Genomic DNA, 20746 nt, shown 5'->3' on the forward strand with positions numbered 1-20746 from the left:
TCCAGTAGTAGTGGCCCGAAAGAAGGATGGGAACGTACGGATGTGCGTGGACCATAGGACTCTGAACAGGCGTACCGTCCCTGACCAGTATACAGTCCCAAGAATCAAAGGCGCGCTGGCCTGGCTGAGTGGTGCAAAGTGATTCAGTGTGCTGGACTTGAGGAGTGGATATTACCAGATCCGCATGAGTGAGACTGACAGAGAAGACGGCACTTATATGTCCCCTGAGATTCTTCCAGTTCGAAAGGATTCCCTGGCCATATCAGGAGCCCCTACATCCTTCCGGAGGGTCATGGAGAAGACAGTGGGGGATATGAACTTGCTTGAAGTATTGGTATATCTGGATGACCTCATAGTGTTTGGACCCACCTTGGAGGAACATGAAGCGAGGCTAGTTGTGCTGGGCTGCCTGAAAGCTAAAGGGTTAAAACTTTCCCTGGACAAGTACCAGTTCTGCCAAACGTCTGTTAGCCATGTTTGGCGTATAGTCTCATGGTATGAAGTAGCTACCACTCCGGCTAAGATAGAGGCGGTGACCATTTAGCCAAGACCCCAGACTGTGAGTGCTCTGCGCTTGTTCCTCGGGTTCTGTGGCTACCATCGGAGGTTCATGAATGGCTACACAAAAGTGAGTCACCCGTTGAATCAGCTTCTGTGCGGTTACCCTCCCTTGGAGAAGAAAGGGAGGGGGAAAATGGACAGGAGGGTGGAGAGTATCTTAGCCCGTTGGAGCCCTTTGGACCGAGGTGGGATGCAAAGTGTGAAGAGGCCTTTCACTCGTTGTAGGAGCTGCTGACCCAGGTGCCGGTGTTGGCTTTTGCAGACCCTCCATTACCATATGTACTGCACTCGGATGCCAGCCGAGAGGGTTTAGGGGGCATCCTGTATCAGGATCAGGGCACCGGGTTGAGACCCGTTGTGTTTGTCAGCTGGAGTCTGGCATTGAAATGGGCGGTGGTGGATAAGCTGAGTGACTTCCTCTACGGGGCCAAGTTTGAGGTGAGGACGGACAACAACCCCCTAACTTATATCCTGACCTTGGCTAAACTGGATACCACAGGCCATTGGTGGTTGGCGGCGTTGTCAGCTTATGATTTCAGCCTGAGGTACCGGCCGGGAAGCATTGATGCTGATGCTTTGTTCTGGTGGGCACATGAGGGACTGGACAGGGACGAGGAGTGGGAGAGCGTTTCTGCCCCTGGGGTGAAGGCCATGTGTCAGTTTGCCATCACCGTGAAGGCAGAGGGAAAGGAGGGGCAGGATCGAGTGGTAGGTCAATTGGGAGTTCTGATGACGCCATTCCCCAAGTTTACTGTAACCTGACTGCTCTGAAGACAATTCAGCTACTGGAATTGAGTCTAGGGAAGTGGCAGCCGCTCAGTGAGATGATCCAGGTCAGTGGTCGGAAAGGGAGACGTGGCTCAGATGGAGAAGGCGAAACATGCATCAGTGCCTCCATTGCTGAGAGAATGGCTTAGTTGGAGTTGCGGAGCCAAACCTTATATCGGGCCATGTCACCCCTAGACTGGCCTCGGTGTTGCCAGCTAGTTCTGCCGGAGAAGGGTTGGAGGACTGCGTTGAAATCACTTCATGATGATTCTGGACATTTGGGGTTTGAAAAGACTATGGATTGCTCAGATTGCTGGTCCCGAATGAAGTCAGAGGTCGAGGAATACTGCAAGTCATGCATTCGATGCATACAGCGAAAGACACTGCCTACGCAAGCAGTTCCCTTGTCCCACTCGCAGAGTGCGGGGCCCCTGGACCTGGTGTGTATAGATTTCCTGTCAATAGAACCCGATGCTAGCAATTCAGCGAATGCCTTAGTTATCACGGACCACTACACCAGGTATGCCAGGCTTTTCCTACCAAGGACCAGAGGGCGTCTACAGTGGCCAAAGTGTTATGGGAGAAGTATCTCATTTATTATGGCCTTCCCAGGAGGAAGCCTGTCAGATGCCAAACCTACCAGTTTTCTGGGTGAAATCAGAGGATGGGAATGGGCCTGACAAGATTCTCCATCGGAACCACCTGCTGCCCCTAGGTCAAAAGGTGCAGGTAGACCTAGAGCCCAACTTGGAATCTACACCTAGTAAGAGGACTCTGCGGAAACGTGGGGCAACTGCAGGGCCCACAGCAGGAGAGGTTAGGCCGGCCCTCACGCCTGAGAGGGATAGTGATTTGTGGTATATGCTACCTTTTGCTAACTCCTCATTGATTGAGGAAGAGACTTCCAGCCCTTCTCCCGCTGAATCAAGTGAAGTGGGGGGGGGGGGGGCTATCTGTGGACAGCCTGGGTTGCAGCAGGACTCTGCAGGGGAGGTTGCGGGGCTTGGTCACGGGACAGAGGGGTCCGAGTTGCAGGGAGGCACGTGATAGGATGAGGGAGGCCTCGCCAGGTAGACCGGAATTATCCCCATTAATGTCTGAACCTGAAGAGTTAGGTGAGGGTGTGCAGAGGTCTCAGAGAATTTGGAGAATTAGGAGACCACCGGAAAGGCTATCCTACGTAGCACCGGGGAACAGGGTGTGACGCCTACCGTTTGGGGAGCTAAGGAGCCTTTAACACTTGGATTGGACTTTGTGTTTTGTAGGAGGGTTGGCGAATTATCTCAACGGCATGAGGACATGACTAAATTTGGTGGGGGGACAGTGTAACGTGTTGTAAGGTTTCACTGCTAATGTAATGGCCTCTCTGTAATGTTTCACTGCTAAGGTAATGGTTTCTCTGTAGCAGCAATGACTAGCGATAACGGGGGCTTTGGAATGTGAGGTATTGAATGAGAGGCATGTTCTTTCTTGTGGGTCTGGGAGCAGGGATTTTGTGGTCCTTTGTCAGTGAGAGATGAAGAGAGAGGACGCGAATGGAAAGAGTTGGTAGACTGGTGGACGAGGGTCTGATGGTCGGCGACGCTGGGAGGAGGTCGACGGGGGACGAATGGACAAATCCGTGAGCTCCAACATGCACATTAGACTGTTTCATTAAAATGGGCCCTTTTTCTTTTTATTTTCGTTACTAACCCTATAGTCAGATTATGATTGACAAAGTTCATTCATTTAATTGCATGTGGTGAACTGTCTGATATTTTGCGGTTTGGATTTGTAACCAGGCAACACATCACGCAGCATCCACACAAACAAGGTTTCTCAGTTTGGCTAGGCCAGAGGCTGTCTTCCCCTAGACAAACTGATGCTGGCCGAACTTGAGGGTTACACATTATATATATATATACACAAGGAAAGATTAATATTATATAGTAAATAGTTAAATTAAAAATGCAAAGACAGAAATAAAAATGAGTGAAGTAATATTCGTGGGTTCAATGTCCATTCAGAAATTGGATGGCAGAGAGGGAAAAGCTGTTCCTGAATCGCTGAGTGTGTGTCTTCAGGCTTCTGTACCTCCTTCCTAATGTAACAATGTGAAGGCAGTGTGTCCTGTTGTCCTGTGTGGTAGGGGTCCTTGTTGATGGAAGCCGCCTTCCTGATGCTCCACCCTTGAGGATGTCTTAGATACTATGGAGCAGTGGTCCCCAACCACTGGGCTGCAAAGCATGTGCTACTGGACCGCAAGGAAACGATATGATTTGGCGATATGAAACCATATGAGTCAGCTGCACCTTTCCTCATTCCCCGACACGCACTGTTGAACTTGAACACCCCCCCCCCCCCCCCCCACCATCGGCCGGTCCGCAAGAATATTGTCAATATTAAACCGGTCTGCGGCGCAGAAAAGGTTGGGGACCCCTGCCGGAGGATGGTGCTTATGATGAAACTGACCAATTTTATAATACTCTGCAACTTACTTTGATCTTGTACCATATAGTGATGCAGCCAGTCAAAATACTCTTCACGCTATATCTGTAGACAATTCATGGTGTTTTAGGTGACAACCAAATCTCCTCAAACTCCAAATGAAATATAGCCGCTGTCTTGCCTTCTTTATAGCTGCGTCGATATGTTGTAATCAGATATTCCTGTTCTTAGTGTTACTTTATGGACATACAATCAGTCCATGTATATAAGCTAATCTTGTGTACGTATTTATTGTGTTCTTTATACTTATTGTCTATTTTTACGCTGCTCGGATCTGGAGTAACAATCATTTTGTTCTCCTTTACACTCGTGACAATAAACAATCTTGAATCTTCAAAGTTCAAAAGTAAATTTTGTTACCAAAGTACATATATGTGACAATAATCAACCCTGAGATTCATTTTCCTGTGGGCGTACTCAGCAAGTCAATAGAATAGTAACTATAGCAGGATTAATGAAAGATCAACCAGAGTGCAGAGACGACAAACTGTGAAAACGCAAATATAAATAAATAGCAATAAATAATAAATAACAAGATAAAGAGTCCTTAGAAATGAGATAATTGGTTGTGGGAACATTTCAATGATGAGGTAAGGGAAGTTGAGTGTAGTTATCCCATTTTATTCAAGATCCTGATGGTTGAGGGTAGTAACTGTTCTTGAACCTGGTGATGTGAGTCCTGAGACTCTTGTACCTTCTACCAATGCAGCAGTGGGAAAAGTGCATGTCTTGGGTGGTGGGGATTTCTGATGATGGATGCTGCTTTCCTATGACAGTGTTTCATGTAGATGTGCTTAGTGGTGAGAGGGCTTTACCCATGATGGACTGGGCCAAATCCACTACTTTTTATAGGATTTACCATTTAAGGGTACTGGACAAGTCTTGAAACATTTGCTGAAGCAGTGCGGTGATCAGGCTTTTACTGGAATTAAAATACTGTACACTGATTTTACAAATTGCTTCATTCACTGTTTGATTACAGGATTGTTTAAACCTTTGTCCTACATGCTGCCTCTTGTGTTTGGTCCTTTGTTATCTAGTGGAATTTCATGGTAAATAGCTGTTTATTAAATTCTTGTTGGAATTAATTGGAATGTTATTTCTTTGGCTCCTGATGCAATGTTCCAGATTTAATTTTAACGCCTTATCTGGTGCCTGAGTTCATTTGCCTGCCAGAATGAGATTGTACACAGCTGTATTATTTTTTTTCTCTCACTAGATTTTTATCTTGTGATTTTTTTTTCTGAACTGGTATCCAGAATTAATAATGATTGAAATCAGGCCAGAAAAATATTGCCTTGTGCAAGGAGCTCTAGTTTCTGTTGATGTGCAAGACCTGCTCTGCAACTTATGGCATTCCTTACAACTTTATTTGCTTTAAAGGATTTTGGTTTCAAATGAATTGTAATTTGAGCATGATGAATGCGTTATTTTGAAATTCGAAGAATGAACGCTGAATTTGCACTCTGTTGGAATTTTGAGTCCTGTGGTGTTCCTTGTGGATTCATTTTCTGCTTTCTTCCTCCAGGGACGCCCACCTAATTCCTGACCACACGATCCGCTCCCTTGGCCACATTGCTGTGGCTCTGAGAGACACCCCAAAGGTGATGGAACCAATCCTGCAAATCCTCCAGCAGAAGTTCTGTCAGCCTCCATCTCAGCTGGATGTCCTTATCATTGATCAGCTGGGCTGCATGGTCATCACCGGCAACGTAAGTGAAATGGTGCAGTCAGTCACGGTGCTTTGTACTTTAGCACAGCTGCTTGTGGTCTAAGTTAGGTAATGATGTGAAGTGTTTTTCAATATAAGTTGGATGACATAATCTATACATAAATTATATTATGTATTTATAGTTATTGTGTTTTTTGTGTACAGCATTGGATCTGGAGTAACGATTATTTAGTTCTTCTTTACACTTGTGTACCAGGAAGTACATTAAACAATCTTGAGTCTTAATCTTGAGGATGTCAATCATCATTCTCTCGTGTCCCTCCTCCTCCTCTTTTTCCCAGGGCCCAGTCTCCTCTCCTATCAGACTCCTTTGGACTTTCACTTCTTCCACCTATCACCTCCCAGCTTCTTACTTCATCGGCCTTCCCCCTCAGCCAGCTTCACCTGTCATCTGCCAGCTTGTTCTCCTTCCCTTCCTCCCATCACCTTACTCTGGCTTTTTTCCCCTTCCTTTCTCATCCTGATGAAGGGTCGTGACCTGAAATGTCAACTATTTATTCCCCACCATTGTTGCTGTCTGACCTGCTGAGTTCCTCCAGCATTCTGTGTGTGTTGCTCTGGATTTCCAGCATCTGCAGAATCTTTTGTTTTTTTTTGATTGCTGTCTCTTGCCATTGTCCTTTGGAGATCTCATGCACCATGTAAAGCATTAAAATTAAATCTGGAACATTGCATCACAATCCAAAGAAATCTTCTCACATCTCTACCAAGAATTTAGTAGACAACTCTTTATTGTGAGATTTCTGACATTATCAATGTGGAGTAGGTCGCATCAGACTGAGTTGTGCAGCACAGAAACCTGCCCTTCGACATTAACTGTTCCATGGCCACCAAGATGTCCATATCCTTCTAAATTGTTCTTGTCCAACCGGTCCATGGCCAACAAGATGCTCTTATCCTTCTAAATTGTTGCTGTCCAACTTGTCAAAGAGAGGAAGTATAACATAGCAAGGATGAGCAGGAAGCCAGAGGATTGGGAGACTTTTAAGGAGCAACAGAAGATAACTAAAAAGGCAATACGGGGGAAGAGATGAGGTATGAAGGTAAGCTAGCCAAGAATATAAGGGAGAATAGTAAAAGCTTCTTTAGGTATGTGAAGAGGAAAAAATTAGTTAAGACCAAAGTTGGGCCCTTGAAGACAGAAACGGGTGAAATTATTACGGGGAACAAGGAAATGGCAGACGAGCTGAACAGGTACTTTGGATCTGTCTTCACTAGGGAAGACACAAACAATCTCCCAGATGTAATAGTGGCCAGAGGACCTAGGGTAACGGAGGAGCTGAAGGAAATTCGCATCAGGCAGAAAATGGTATTGGGTAAACTGATGGGACTGAAGGCTGATAAATCCCCAGGGCCTGATGGTCTGCATCCCAGGGTACTTAAGGAGGTGGCTCTGGAAATCGTGGACGCATTGGTAATCATTTTCCAATGTTCTATAGATTCAGGATCAGTTCCTGCGGATTGGAGGGTAGCTAATGTTATCCCGCTTTTTAAGAAGGGAGGGAGAGAGAAAACAGGCAATTATAGACCAGTTTGTCTGACATCAGTGGTGGGGAAGATGCTGGAATCAGTTATAAAAGATGAAATAGCGGCATATTTGGATAGTAGTAGCAGGATAAGTCCGAGTCAGCATGGATTTACGAAGGGGAAATCATGCTTGACTAATCTGGAATTTTTTGAGAATGTAACTGTGAAAATGGACATGGGAAAGCCAGTGGATGTAGTGTACCTGGACTTTCAGAAAGCCTTTGATAAGGTCCCACATAGGAGGTTAGTGGGCAAAATTAGAGCAAATGCTATTGGGGGTAAGGTACTGACATGGATAGAAAATTGGTTGGCAGACAGGAAACAAAGAGTAGGGATTAACGGGTCCCTTTCAGAATGGCAGGCAGTGACTAGTGGGGTACCGCAAGGCTCGGTGCTGGGATCGCAGCTATTTACAATATACGTTAATGATTTAGATGAAGGGATTAAAAGTAACTTTAGCAAATTTGCAGATGACGCAAAGCTGGGTGGCAGTGTGAAATGTAAGGAGGATGTTATGAGAATGCAGGGTGACTTGGACAGATTGGGTGAGTGGGCAGATGCATGGCAGATGCAGTTTAATGTGGATAAATGTGAGGTTATCCACTTTGGTGTCAAGAACAGGAAGGCAGATTACTATGTGAATGGTGTCAAGTTAGGAAACGGGGAAGTACAATGAGATCTAGGTGTCCTTGTTCATCAGTCAATGAAAGTAAGCAGGTATAGCAGACAGTGAAGAAAGCTAATGGCATGTTGGCCTTCATAACAAGGGGAGTTGAGTATAGAAGCAAAGAGGTCCTTCTGCAGTTGTACAGGGCCCTGGTGAGACCACACCTGGAGTATTATGTACAGTTTTGGTCTCCAAATTTGAGGAAGAACATTCTAGCTATTGAGGGAGTGCAGCATACGTTCACGAGGTTAATTCCCGGGATGGCGGGACTGTCATATGTTGAAAGATTGGAGCGACTGGGCTTGTATACACTGGAATTTAGAAGGATGAGAGGGGATCTGATTGAAACATATAAGATTATTAAGGGATTGGACACGCTAGAGGCAGGAAACATGCTCCCGATGTTGGAGGAGTCAGAACCAGAGGCCACAGTTTAAGAATAAGGGGTAGACCATTTAGAACGGAGTTGAGGAAAAACTTTTTCACACAGAGGGTTCTGGTTCTGTGGAATGCTCTGCTTCAGAAAGAAGGCAGTGGAGGCCAATTCTTTGGATTCTTTCAAGAAAGAGATAGAGCTCTTAAAAATAGCAGAGTCAAGGGATATGAGGAGAAGGCAGGAAAAAGGTACTGATTGTGGATGATCAGCCATGATCACAGTGAATGGCGGTGCTGGCTCGAAGGGCTGAATGGCCTACTCCTGCACCTATTGTCTATTGTCAATAGCCACCAAGAATCAGAATCAGAATCAGGTTTATTATCACTGGCATGTAAGGTGAAATTTGTTAACTTAGCAGCAGCGGTTAAATGCAATATATAATGTAGAAGAATAAGAAACAAAATAAAATAATAAATATAATAAATAAATAAATTACAGTATACGTATATTGAATAGATTAAAAATCTTGCAAAAAAGCAAATAATATATATTTAAAAAGTGAGGTAGTGTCCATTTAGGAATTGGATGGCAGAGGAGAAGAAGCTGTTCCTAAATCGCTGAGTGTGTGGCTTTAGGCTTCTGTACCTGCTACCTGATGGTAACAGTGAGAAAAAGGGCATGCCCTGGGTGCTGCAGGTCCTTAATAATGGACGCTGCCTTTCTGAGACACTGCTCCTTGAAGATGTCCTGGGTACCTTGTAGGCTAGTACCCAAGATGGCGCTGACTAAATTTACAACCCTCTGCAGCCTCTTTCGGTCTTGTGCTGTAGCCCCCCCCCCCCACCCCATACCAGACAGTGATGCAGCCTGTCAGAATGCTTTCCACGGTACATTTTTTGAGTGTGTTTGTTGACGTACCAAATCTCTTCAAACTCCAAATGAAGTATATCCGCTGTCTTGCCTTCTTTGGGACTGGGTTAGATCCTCAGAGATCTTGGCACCCAGGAATTTGGAACTGCTCACTCTCTCCACTTCTGACCTCTCTGTAAGGATTGGTAAGTGTTCCTTTGACTTACCCTTCCGGAAGTCCGCAATCAGCTCTTTCGTCTTACTGATGTTGAGTGCCAGGTTGTTGCTGTGACATTACTCCACTAGTTGGCATATCTCACTCCTGTATGCCGTCTCGTCACCACCTGAGTTTCTACCATGCCGAAATCCCTCTAAGTTGTTCCTATCCATCTACCTGTCCAACTGGACTATGGCCAGCAAAATACCCCTACCCCTCTAAATTGTTGCTATCCATGTACCTGTCCAGCTAGTTCATGGCCAGCAAGATGTCCTTAGCCCTGTGAATCGTTCCTGTCCATGGAACCTGTCCAACTGGTCCATGGCCACTAATCACAAACAGGAGATCTGCAGATGCTGGAAATCCAAGCAATACACACAAAATGCTAGAGCAACTCAGCAGGCCAGGCAACATCTATGGAAAAGAGTACAGTCGACATTTCGGGCCATGGCCCTTTGGCAGGACTGGAGAGAAAAAGCTGAGGAGTAGATTTAAAAGGTGGGGGGAGGGGAGAGAGAAGCACAAGGTGATCGGTGAAATGAGGAGGGGGAAGGGTGGAGTAAAGAGCTGGAAAGTTGATTGGTGAAAGAATACAGGGCTGGAGATGGGGGAGTCTGATAGTAGAGAACAGAAGGCCATGGAATAAAGAAGAGCGGGGGAAGAGCACCAGAGGGAGGCAATGGGTATGCAAGAAGATAAGATGAGAGAGGGGAAAGGGGATGAGGAGTAGTGGGGAGGGGCATTACCGGAAGTTCGAGAAATTGATATTTATAACATCAGGCTACCCAGGCAGAATATAAGGTGTTCCTCCAGCCCTAAGTGTGGCCTCATCATGGCAGTGGAGGAGGCCATGGATAGACATATCGGAATGGGAAAGGGAAGTGCAATGAAAATGGGTTGCCATGGCCACCAAGATGCCCATATCCCTCTAAATTGTTCCTATCCATGTACCTGTCCAACCCGTCCATAGCCACCAAGCTTCCCCATCCCTCTAAATCAGGATTTCTCAACCAGGGTTCCAAGAGAGATTGTTATACACAAAAACATTGTTTTTTGAACTTTGCGCAACACATGATGCTAGTGCTCGCAGTGGTGGGCAGTGACCGAGTAGCAATCTCGTTAGAGGTCTGTCAGCCCAGTATGGCAGTGCTCTGTAGGACCGTGTTTAATTGCTTGAGTCCATTCTCAGTTTTTGACGTGAGATAGGGGAGTCTGTTGATAATTGATGAGTGCTCTATTGCACAGAGGGGATGATGGAAGGCTGATAGTTGGTGTGCAACCTCTCACACTCCACAGAAGCATGGTACACTGACCCCTCCTGGCCACAGAATGGACAGGTGGACAGGGTGTCAATGCTTAAACTCCTGTTGCACAGTACTGCCTTATGCAACACCTTCCACCCCAAGTCCCCAATCTACAGGGGTAGGACCCCTGCATAAAGGGATTTCCTCAGCTGCCAGATAGTAAAACAGATTGCCAAGGCAAGTCTGGTCGGCAGATGAAGGCAAGGAAGTGAAAGATGTTCAAGAGCAGCCATACAGAAACACTTTGGAGAGTCACGGATGGGTACAGTGGGCATCCCTGCAGGACAGCTCACATGGTGTGGGACCTTCTCCCATGTGGTACCTGAGGCCTGGATCCGACGAGCACTTCTGGCCCATCAGGTGGTGGTGCAGCCAAAACCCGTCTACTACCCCAAGCCCCCTCAACATCCTTCATGATTGGATGGGGACCAGTCCCCCTTGCAGCTGGTGTACCATCTCCCACCAGCACAGGAGCACTGTGTCTAGATGAGACTAGACCCCATACCCTCAACTGCTCTTGGGAAAAGCAAGGCATTTCCCTCAAAGCAGCAAGGCTGGTGCTGTCCACTGTAAGTCGCATGTCCTGCAGGCAGTGTCCCTGGCGGAGAAAGTACGCCGCCTGTGCATGCCATCTTGGAGGAATGTCATTATACAAGTATCTTTGTAAGTCCTGAGACGGACAGCCGCCAGCTGGGTGCACACACACATCAACGACAGACCACTCTCTGCGATCAGAAGACTGAGGACCACAGCAGAGACCCCATGCCTCCAGTTGACCCAGAAGAAATCCATCAGCCTCTTCTGGGTCCTGGAACCAAAAGCAGAGGACGGTAAAATAATCAGTTGATGCCATATCTTTACAACGAAAGCTCCTATCAATGGGATTTACATGGTGATCCAAGTTGTCCTATTCCATTGGTCTAGTCTGTGGCAAACAACTTACAAATGTAGCTCCAGCGAAATTGAACACACCTAACTACAAATCACGCCATATGACATGTAAAAGGGCTGATTATTTTAAATGACTATTGAAATCTCAAAACAAACAGATTAAAGCTTTTGAAAATAAAGTCACAGTCAGTAAAAGGACTCATGAAGCAAGTTATTGAGTAGCTGAAAGACCATTCATTCGAGAATGTTTAACAAAGGAGTTCTCAGCAGGGTATTTGAACTGAAAGGTGAATTGCAGGAGTACTTTCAGGAAAATAGTAGGCCAGATTTTGCTAAGTGCTTTGAAGATGAAGAATGTCTGCAGAAACTAGCTTACTGAACAGACATTTTTCATCATATGAACTGGTTGAATAAGTCTTCGCAAGGCCCTGGAGAAAATGTTTTGACTTCAAGTGACAAGATTCTTGGATTTAAAAGGAAACGGAATCTTTGGAAAAATCATGCTGCAAAAGGAAATCTTGAAATGTTTCTACAGCTGCTTGGGCTTGAGAGTGAGGAAGGATATCAGAAAGTCTGGAGCCTTACTGAAAACCACCTGGAAGAACTGCAGAACAATATCAAACAGTATTTTTCCTGGGTGAGGGACCTTTTCTCTAAATCTTCTGCTCAGCCTGAGAACTTGACTTTGAGAGAAGAGGAAGAACTTTGTGAGCTGCACTCTGACCGTACACTCAAGATGAGATTTACTGACCTGCCCCTGGACAAGTTCTGGTTTTCTGTGAAAGAAAATCATAGGAAAACAATGAATATTTTGCTGCAGTTTTCAACTTATTACAAGTGTGAGTAAGCTTTTTCTTGTTTAACAAGCGTCAGGAACATCATCTCATTTCAGTTGAAATCTGTGTGTGCTTATCTCAGGTTTGACCCAGAATTGAGAAATGTATTCTGTTTGCCTTACGAGTTTTTAAAATTTATGAAAGAGAAAGAAAGATTAATTTCAAGAGAAGTAAACTAAGCTTAATGATGTGTTTTTTTTCAAGAAAGATTGGTTAAAATTCTTTCTCTACTCAAAGCAGCATTGACAATTATTTTTGGATTATTACATCTACAACTTATTGAACATGATAATATACCATGAGCTCTAGATAAAATAATTGTTATGCAGGGGTTCCCTGAGACCTGAAAGTTATTTCAATTGTTACTCCAGGGAAAAATGGTTGAGAAAGGCTGCTGCAAATCATTCCTGTCCAACTGGTCCATGGACACCAAGTTGCTCTATCCCCCTAAACTGTTCCTGTCTGTATACCTGTCCAACTGGTCCATGGACAGCAAGATGTCCCTAGCCCTCTAAATCGTTCCTGTCCATGTACCTGTCCAACTGGTCCATGGACAGCAAGATGTCCCTAGCCCTCTAAATTGTTCCTATCCATGTATCTGTCCAGCTGGCTTTTAAAACTCTTTATTGTATATGCCTCAGTGACTTTCTGTGTCATTCAGTGCATATGTGTACCACCCTCTGTTTATTTTTAAAGAGTTGCCCCTCTTAAGTTTCTGATTTGAATTCACCACTCAAGTTCTTAAACAATCTTCCTTCTCACCTTAAACCTGTACCCTCTAGTTTTTGGTTCCCCCAACGCTGGGAGCAAAAAGACTGAGTGCATTCACGCTGTCTATGGCTATCATGTATGTAAGATCACCTCTCTGTCTCCTGAACTCCAAGAGCAAAATTTCTCACCTCTCCAACCTCTCCCTATCACTCAGTCCTTAATCCTGGCAATGTACTTGTCAATCTTGTCTGTATTCTTTCCATTTAACCTACATTTTCCCTATAGCACAATGATGAAAACTGAATACAATACAACAAGTGCAGCCTCACCAGTGTCTTCTTTAGCCAGAGGGCGGTGAATCATGTCATTGGGGATATTTAAAGTGGGGGTTGATAAGTTCTTGATTAGTAAGGGTGTCAAAAGTTATGCGGAAAATGCAGGAGAATGGCTTTGAGAGGGATAATAAATCATTTGTGAAAGAATGGCGGAGTGAACTCGATGGGCCAAGTGATCTAATTCTGCTGCTTTATCTTATGGGCTTATTATACCCAGTCAGCCAGATCCGAACTATCAGGATATCCGAATTTCTTTCTCTCTCTCTCCTTTTTCTCCCTCTGTCCCTCTGACTATACCCCTTGCCCATCCTTTGGGTTCCCCCCCCCCCCGCCTTGTCTTTCTCCCTGGACCTCCTGTCCCATGATCCTCTCATATCCCTTTTGCAAATCAGCTGTCCAGCTCTTGGCTCCATCCCTCCCCCTCCTGTCTTCTCCTATCATTTTGGATCTCCCCCTCCCCCTCCCACTTTCAAATCTCTTACTAACTCGTCCTTCAGTTAGCCCTGACGAAGGGTCTCGGCCTGAAACGTCGACTGTACCTCTTCCTAGAGATGCTGCCTGGCCTGCTGCGTTCACCAGCAACTTTGATGTGTGTTGCTTGAATTTCCAGCATCTGCAGAATTCCTGTTGTTTGAGGAGATCCGAATGGTTGGATAGTAGATCATTGACATTTCACTGTGGATGGATGAGGCTGCATTCAACATCTTTTATTTCCATTTGTCTCACTGTTTTTAGATTATTAGAAGCCATGTTGTTAAGTGTCATTCACCGTTATTTCTCTTTTCAAAGATGCTGCCTAACTTGCTGAGTATTTTTAGCATTATGTTTTCATCACTGTTTCTCTTAAGTTGTGTGAGTGGGTAGCCTCGCAGTAACTGACACTCCCTTAGGAGCGCACATAGCATTAGTTGCCGCACAACTGGAATTTTCTTTTATATAATGTTAATATAATGTTGAAATTATGTTAAAGGTCAAAGTAGATTTATTATCAAGGTACATACATGTCGCTATATACCACACTGCAGTTGCAACACTGTTACAAATTGTAACAATAAACAGAATAGAAGTCAGTAGCTCATTGTTAATAAACCACCGGCTTGCTGGATGCCAATGCCATAATATACGTTTTACAATAAGAAATATTGTATGCACTTCTCAGGCTGTGCAAAAATTTCGTGCTCAGAGCAATGATTGGCCCATGCAGCTGTTAGAAAGAAAATTAGAGGAAACGCTGGTTTTAATATGACTTTATTTTCATTTTAACTTCAGGCAGAGGACCTTTTTTCCCGTAGCAAAGTACCCGAGCAGTGCAATTTGCACATAAATTACAGGCATTGGAGAGGGTTCAAAGGAGGTTCACAAAAATGATTCTGGGATTGAAAGGCTTAAATAAAGAGCATTTGATTGCTCTGAGCTTGTACCCGCTGGAATTCAGAAGGATGAGGGGTGATCTCATTCAAACCTATCAAATGTTGAAAGGCCTTGATAAAGTGGATGTGGAGAGGATGTTTCCTATGGTGGAGGAGTCTAGGACCAGAGGGCACAGCCTCAAAATAGAGGAACATCCATTTAAAATGGAGATGAGGAAAAATTTCTTTTGTGGTGAATCTTGGAATTTGTTGCCACAGGCTGCAGTGAAGGCCAAGTCATTGGGTGTATTGAAGGCAGAGATTGAAAGATTCTTGATTCATCAGGGCATGAAGGGTTACAGGGAGAAGGCAGGAGATTAGGGCTCAAAGGGAAATGGATCAGCCACGATGAAATGGTGGAGAAGACTCAATGGGCCAAATGGCCTAATTTTGCTCCTATATCTTATAGCTTTATAAAAGTTGAGAAAATGCCCACTGGTTAGCTGTTCGCCTATCCCACTTCTGATTTACGAGACTTAAGTGCGGTTCCCAATATTAAATATTTCAGTGTGTTGAGGTGGACTGATCAACTCCTATGTTTTACAGCAATATATTTACCAAGAAGTGTGGAACCTCTTTCAGCAAATCAGTGTGAAAGCCAGTTCTGTTGTTTACTCAGCAACTAAAGACCACAAAGACCATGGCTACAGGTAAGCTCTGAATTCTTGCTGCATTTCATGTGTACACACTATTCTTTTGTTTTTCCTTTCCATTCGGTTTGATCTATTCATGTTCAAAAGAAATCCATGCAAAGAAGCAACACAGCTTATTAGATCCACACAGAATGCCTGCAGAACCCAGCAGGTCAGGCAGCATCAGGTCCTGATGAAGGGTCTTGGTCAGAAACATCGACTATTTATTCCCTTCCATGGAGGCTGCCTTACTTGCTTTATTCTTCCAACATTTTGTATGTTTTGCTCTGGATTTCCAGCATCTGCAGATTCTTCTGTATTTTTATTTTTCGATCTATGAGCCTTTTTGTTTAGGCATTTTGCACTCCTCGGCAAATGGCAGTGGATGGCTTTCTTCTGTTGAGAACATTTTTGAGCCAAGGCCTTTAAAATCACCATTATCTTTCTCAAGAACAATTGGCAAATCCTGTCTTCTGCTCCGCATCTCCATACTTCCCTCCCCTCTGGTGAGTGCTTGTGTGCCAAACCACCCCCCCCACCAACCTTGGAATATCCTGCCTCCACGGGGATGACCACCCTCTCCCCCCTGACTGTGACTGCAGGTCAGGTTAGGAGACAACTAGAGAAACTGCCATCAAGGCAAGGCTGCTGGCCCGGACGGTATCAGCCCCAAGGGTACTGAAAGCCGGTGCAAGCCAGCTGTCTGCTATTTTACAGCACCTTTACATTCTGAGTCTGAGTCAGGAGAGGTACCGGTACGATGAAAGACTTCCTGCTTGGTTCCTGAATCCAAGAAGACACCCCCATCTGGATTTGATGACTACAGACCAATTGCCCACGCGTCTCATGTGATGAAGGTGCAGGAGAGGCTGATCCTGACTTACCTTGGACTACAGGCAAGATCTTCACTGGACCCTTTACATTTTGCCTACCAACCTCATGTGGGAGTGGGTACTGCCACCATCTACCTGTTGCAATGAGTTCACTCTCACCTGGATGATGCTATTGGCCTTATGAGAATCACATTCAGTATAATCCAGCCACTTCTGAGCGAGAAACTGCAAAGGATGGGTGTAGACAAATTCACTATCTCCTGGATTACAGAAAATCTTTCCTACCAAATGCAATAAGCATATACAAAAGTTCATCTATGTGCGACAGGAGAGCAATATTCTCTGCTTTATTATTTCGTACATTATTGCACTTTACTGTACATTGTTACTTATTGTGTTTATTATTATTCTGTATATTATTGTTAATTAAGTCTGCACACTGCTAAGTGTGTTTTTAAATGTAATGAAAAAATTTCCCACTTGGGGTCAATAAAGTACTTATTATTATTATTAATACTGAAGGATGTTATTTGGTTCATTGTGTCTTGTAATAATTTCTAGAGCAAACTTTTCAGTTAGTTCAGCTTCCTTCTGGTTCAAAGTTTGAAGTACATATATTTCACCATTTTCAGATATAAAGAAACACAATAGCTGCAGAATACAGCCACAGTAGTTCAGAGGAAGTATTTCTAGAAGTTTTGTGAGCTGCTACAAAACGTCGCTGTGTGTTGCCAGCACCATCTTGAAGAAGCACTTTCCCTGAGTTGATATAGTTACCCAATTTCCTTTTGAAAATTACTTGAATCTGCTTCACCATCTATTGTAATACAGTCCAGTCATTAAAAAAAAATCCTATTAAGCCTTTTTTTGAAACAAAATAGTGCCTTTTTTTTATAAGATATGTGTTGTTCAGGTGAGGTGACAAAATGGTGGTCACCCTATTCCTTGATAATCTGTGTTGAAAATGCTGCAGCAAAAATATTCCAAAGTTCAAAGTAAATTTATTATCAGAGTACATATATGTTACCATATACTAACACTGAGATTCATTTTCTTGTGGGCATGCTCAATAAATCCAGAATAGAATAATAACCATAATAGAATTGATGAAAGACCGAATCAATGGGTGTTCAATCAGTGTGCAAAAGACAACAAACTGTGCAAATACAAAAAGAAAGAAATAGTAAATAAAAAAGCAATAAGTATCGACAACATGAATTGAAGAGTCCTTGAAAGTGAGTCCAATCATTGTGGGAATATTTCAACGAGGGGATAAGTGAAGTTGAGTGAAGTTAGCCCCTTTGGTTCAAGAACGTGATGGTAGAGGCATAATAACTGTTCCCGAACCAGGTGGTGTGAGTCCTGAGGCTCCTGTACCTTCTTCCTGATGGCAGCAGCAAGAAGAGAGCATGACCTGGGAGGTGGGGGTCCCTGGTGATGGACGTTGCTTTCCTGCGACAGCGTTTCATGTCGATGTGCTCAATGATGGGGAAAGCTTTACCCCGATGGACTGGGCTTGAATCTGCTACCTTTTGTAGGACTTTCCAAGCCTGACTGTGGTCGTAGAACATTACAGCACAGTACAGGCCCTTTGGCTTATGATGTTGTGCAGACATCAGACTCTGAGATCAATTTCTCCTACATAGACATTCATTTTTTATCACCCAAGTGCCTATCTAAGGATTTCTTAAATGATCCTAATGTATTTGCCATCACCGCTGATAGCATGTTCAAAGCACCCACCACTTTCTATCGAAAAAAGTCCTGACATCTTCCATATACTTTCCTCAAATCACCTTAAAATTATGCCTCCTGATTAGTTATTTCTGCCCTGGGGGAAAAAGTCTAGCTATCCACTTGAACCATGCCTCTTACTGTCTGTACACCTCTATCAGGGCGCCTCTCATCATCCCTTGCTCCAAAGAGAATAGCCTGAGTTTACACTTCCTATCCTCAAGGCATGCTCTTTAATCAGGGAAGCATTCTGATAAATCTTCTTTATACCCTCTCTAAAGCTTCCACATCCTTCCTGTAATGAGGAGATCAGATCTGAACATGATACTCCAAGTGTGGTCTGAGCAGAGATTTATAGAGCTACAGTATCATCTCACAGCCTTGAACGTAATCCCCAGTAATGAAGGCCAACACACCAGAATCAGAATCAGGTTTATTATCACCAGCATGTGTCATGAAATTTGTTAACTTAGCCTTCTTGCGCCTTCTTAACTCTCAATAATCTTTTTCCTACCTATGTGGTTGGTACCAATATGTACTATGACTTCTGGTTGTTCATCCTCCCCCTTTAGAATGCTGTGGACCAAATCAGAGACATCTCTGACCCTGGCACCTGGGAGGCAACATACCATCTCATGTTTCTTTCACATCCACAGAATGTCCTGTTAGCTCCATTAACTATGGAATCCCCTATGACGACTGCACTCCCCTTCTTCTCCCCCCCCACCTCCGCCATTCCTTTCTGAGCCACAAAGCCAAATTACAGTGCCAGACACCCAGTCGCTACGGCTAACCCCAGTACATTGTTCTTCCCCCTCCCCTCCAATAAATTCCTAAAATAGTATTAACTTTCGTGGCAACTTTGTGGGATTTACAAAGATCCCTACAACATTGGGGTGCTTGTCTCTTGCGCTGGTTGTGTCAGTCATTTAGTGCCAGTTTGTTTGAGGGTATGAGCGATGATGTTAATGACCCTGCTGCAAGGACTACTTGAAAACCAGCTAAAAGTCGCTGAAAGACCATCATTAAGGACCCCCATCACCCAGGTCATGTCTTGTTTTCATTGCTACTGTCAGGAAGGAGGTACAGAAGCCTGAAGACACGCACTCAATGATTCAGGAACAACTTCTTCCCCTCTGCTATATGATTTCTGAATGGACATTGAACCCATGAACACTACCTCACTACTTTTTTCTGCACTGATTATTTAATTTAACTGTTATATGTATATAAATATTTACTGTAATTCATGTTTTTTTTCTATTATTCTGTATTGCGTTGTACTGCTGCCTCAAAGACAGCAAATTTCACGACATCTGCTGGTGATATTAAACCTGATTCTGAATTCCAAGTTGCAAAAATACATTTTCATCCTTTATTACCAACCAACAATAAAATCCTTCAACTCTTCCGTAATTCACGTAAAAGTAATTGGATCAAATTCAAACAAAGACGAGCAATCAAAGAGAAATATGCACTCCCTATTCACCCCTCTCTTTATAGGTGACTATATTTGTTTATTTTAACCGCCATGCAATGCTGCACGTTGCTCGCTAACCACTGCCCAAGCCTGCATGATAAATTACCTTATCCCAGAGTGAGGATGCACAATGTAAATACAATACAGACAGACAATAAATGGATACATTGCTCCTACAACTGGCAATGTGATTCATGGATCATTAAATCACCCCGTTTGGTTGCTCTGTTGGAGACCGTGGGCTTGAATTGAATAAACACTCATTTTGGTATTCTTGCCAACATTACCTCAGACTGAGCATAGAAATCACAAGTATCAATAGATGTAATAACTCCTTCCCCACAGGGACTTGTCAATACAGTGAAATCATGGAAATCAAGTCCCTTACCTAAAAATGGATGCACTGACATTGGAGAGGGTTCAAAGGAGGTTCATGGAAATTATTGCAGGATTGAAAGGCTTGTCATTTGAGGAGTATTTGATGGCTGTGGGCATTGACTCACTGGAATTCAGATGAATGAGAGGTGACCTCATTGAAACCTATCGGATATTGAAAGGCCTCAAGAGAGTGGATGTAGAGAGGATGTTTCCTATGGTGGGGGAGTCTAAGATGAGAGGACACTGTTTCAGAATAGAAGGGTGTCCTTTTAAAACAGAGATGAGGAGGAATTCCTTTTGCCAGAGAGTGGTGAATCTGTGGAATTCCTTGCCACAGGCAGCAGTGGAGGCCAAGTCATTGAGTGTATTTAGGGAAGAGGTTGATAGGATCTTGATTAGGCAGGGCATGAAGGGATACAGGGAGAAAGCAGGAGATTGGAGCTTAGAGGGAAAGTGGATCAGCCATGCTGAAATGGCGGAGGAGACTTGATGGGCTGAATGGCCCAATTCTTCTCCAATATATTTTATTTCAGTATCGAGTAGCCCCACCAACTGAACTAGTGGTTCAGTGCAACATTTATGAGAAGTTTGGATAAGGAGGGGTAAGAGGTCTATGCCCTAGGCAGGTCAATGGGACAAGGACAAGGAGGACTAATATTTCGGCATGGACTGGATGGGCTGGAGGGCTTGTTTCTGTGCTATAGTACTCTGTGACTAATTTCACCCTAGTGGTGGCCTGCTGACACCATGTATGTTGGCATTCCAATTCAGATTATGAAGGGTGAATACAAGCAAAGGGTGGAGATACATCTCTACCAAAGGATGCGTAAGACATTTCTTCCCTTCGCTAGCCTGTAGGTCACCCTCGAGCAAGGTGTAGCACCTGCTTTAGCCTCCCTCCACTGATCAGTGTCACGTGAAGCCATGGGAGCAGGTGGTGGATGGTCGTATGAGCTGCTGGTGCATATAACCATATAACCATATAACAATTACAGCACGGAAACGGGCCATCTCGGCCC

At 44.2% G+C, this 20746-nt stretch overlaps 1 protein-coding gene across 4 annotated transcripts in view; it reads left to right on the plus strand.

Moving 5' to 3' along the window:
- pi4kab (phosphatidylinositol 4-kinase, catalytic, alpha b) overlaps positions 1–20746 on the plus strand; it is a 347746-nt gene that overhangs the window by 125714 nt on the left and 201286 nt on the right. For all 4 annotated transcript variants that reach the window (XM_072240890.1, XM_072240891.1, XM_072240889.1 and 1 more), the window contains exons 16-17: positions 5345–5528; positions 15217–15320. In XM_072240890.1, coding sequence (XP_072096991.1) covers positions 5345–5528; positions 15217–15320 — 288 coding nt within the window. The remainder of the gene's footprint in view (positions 1–5344; positions 5529–15216; positions 15321–20746) is intronic.

The sequence above is a fragment of the Mobula birostris genome, chromosome 22, assembly GCF_030028105.1.
Source record: "Mobula birostris isolate sMobBir1 chromosome 22, sMobBir1.hap1, whole genome shotgun sequence".
Lineage (NCBI taxonomy): Eukaryota > Metazoa > Chordata > Chondrichthyes > Myliobatiformes > Myliobatidae > Mobula > Mobula birostris.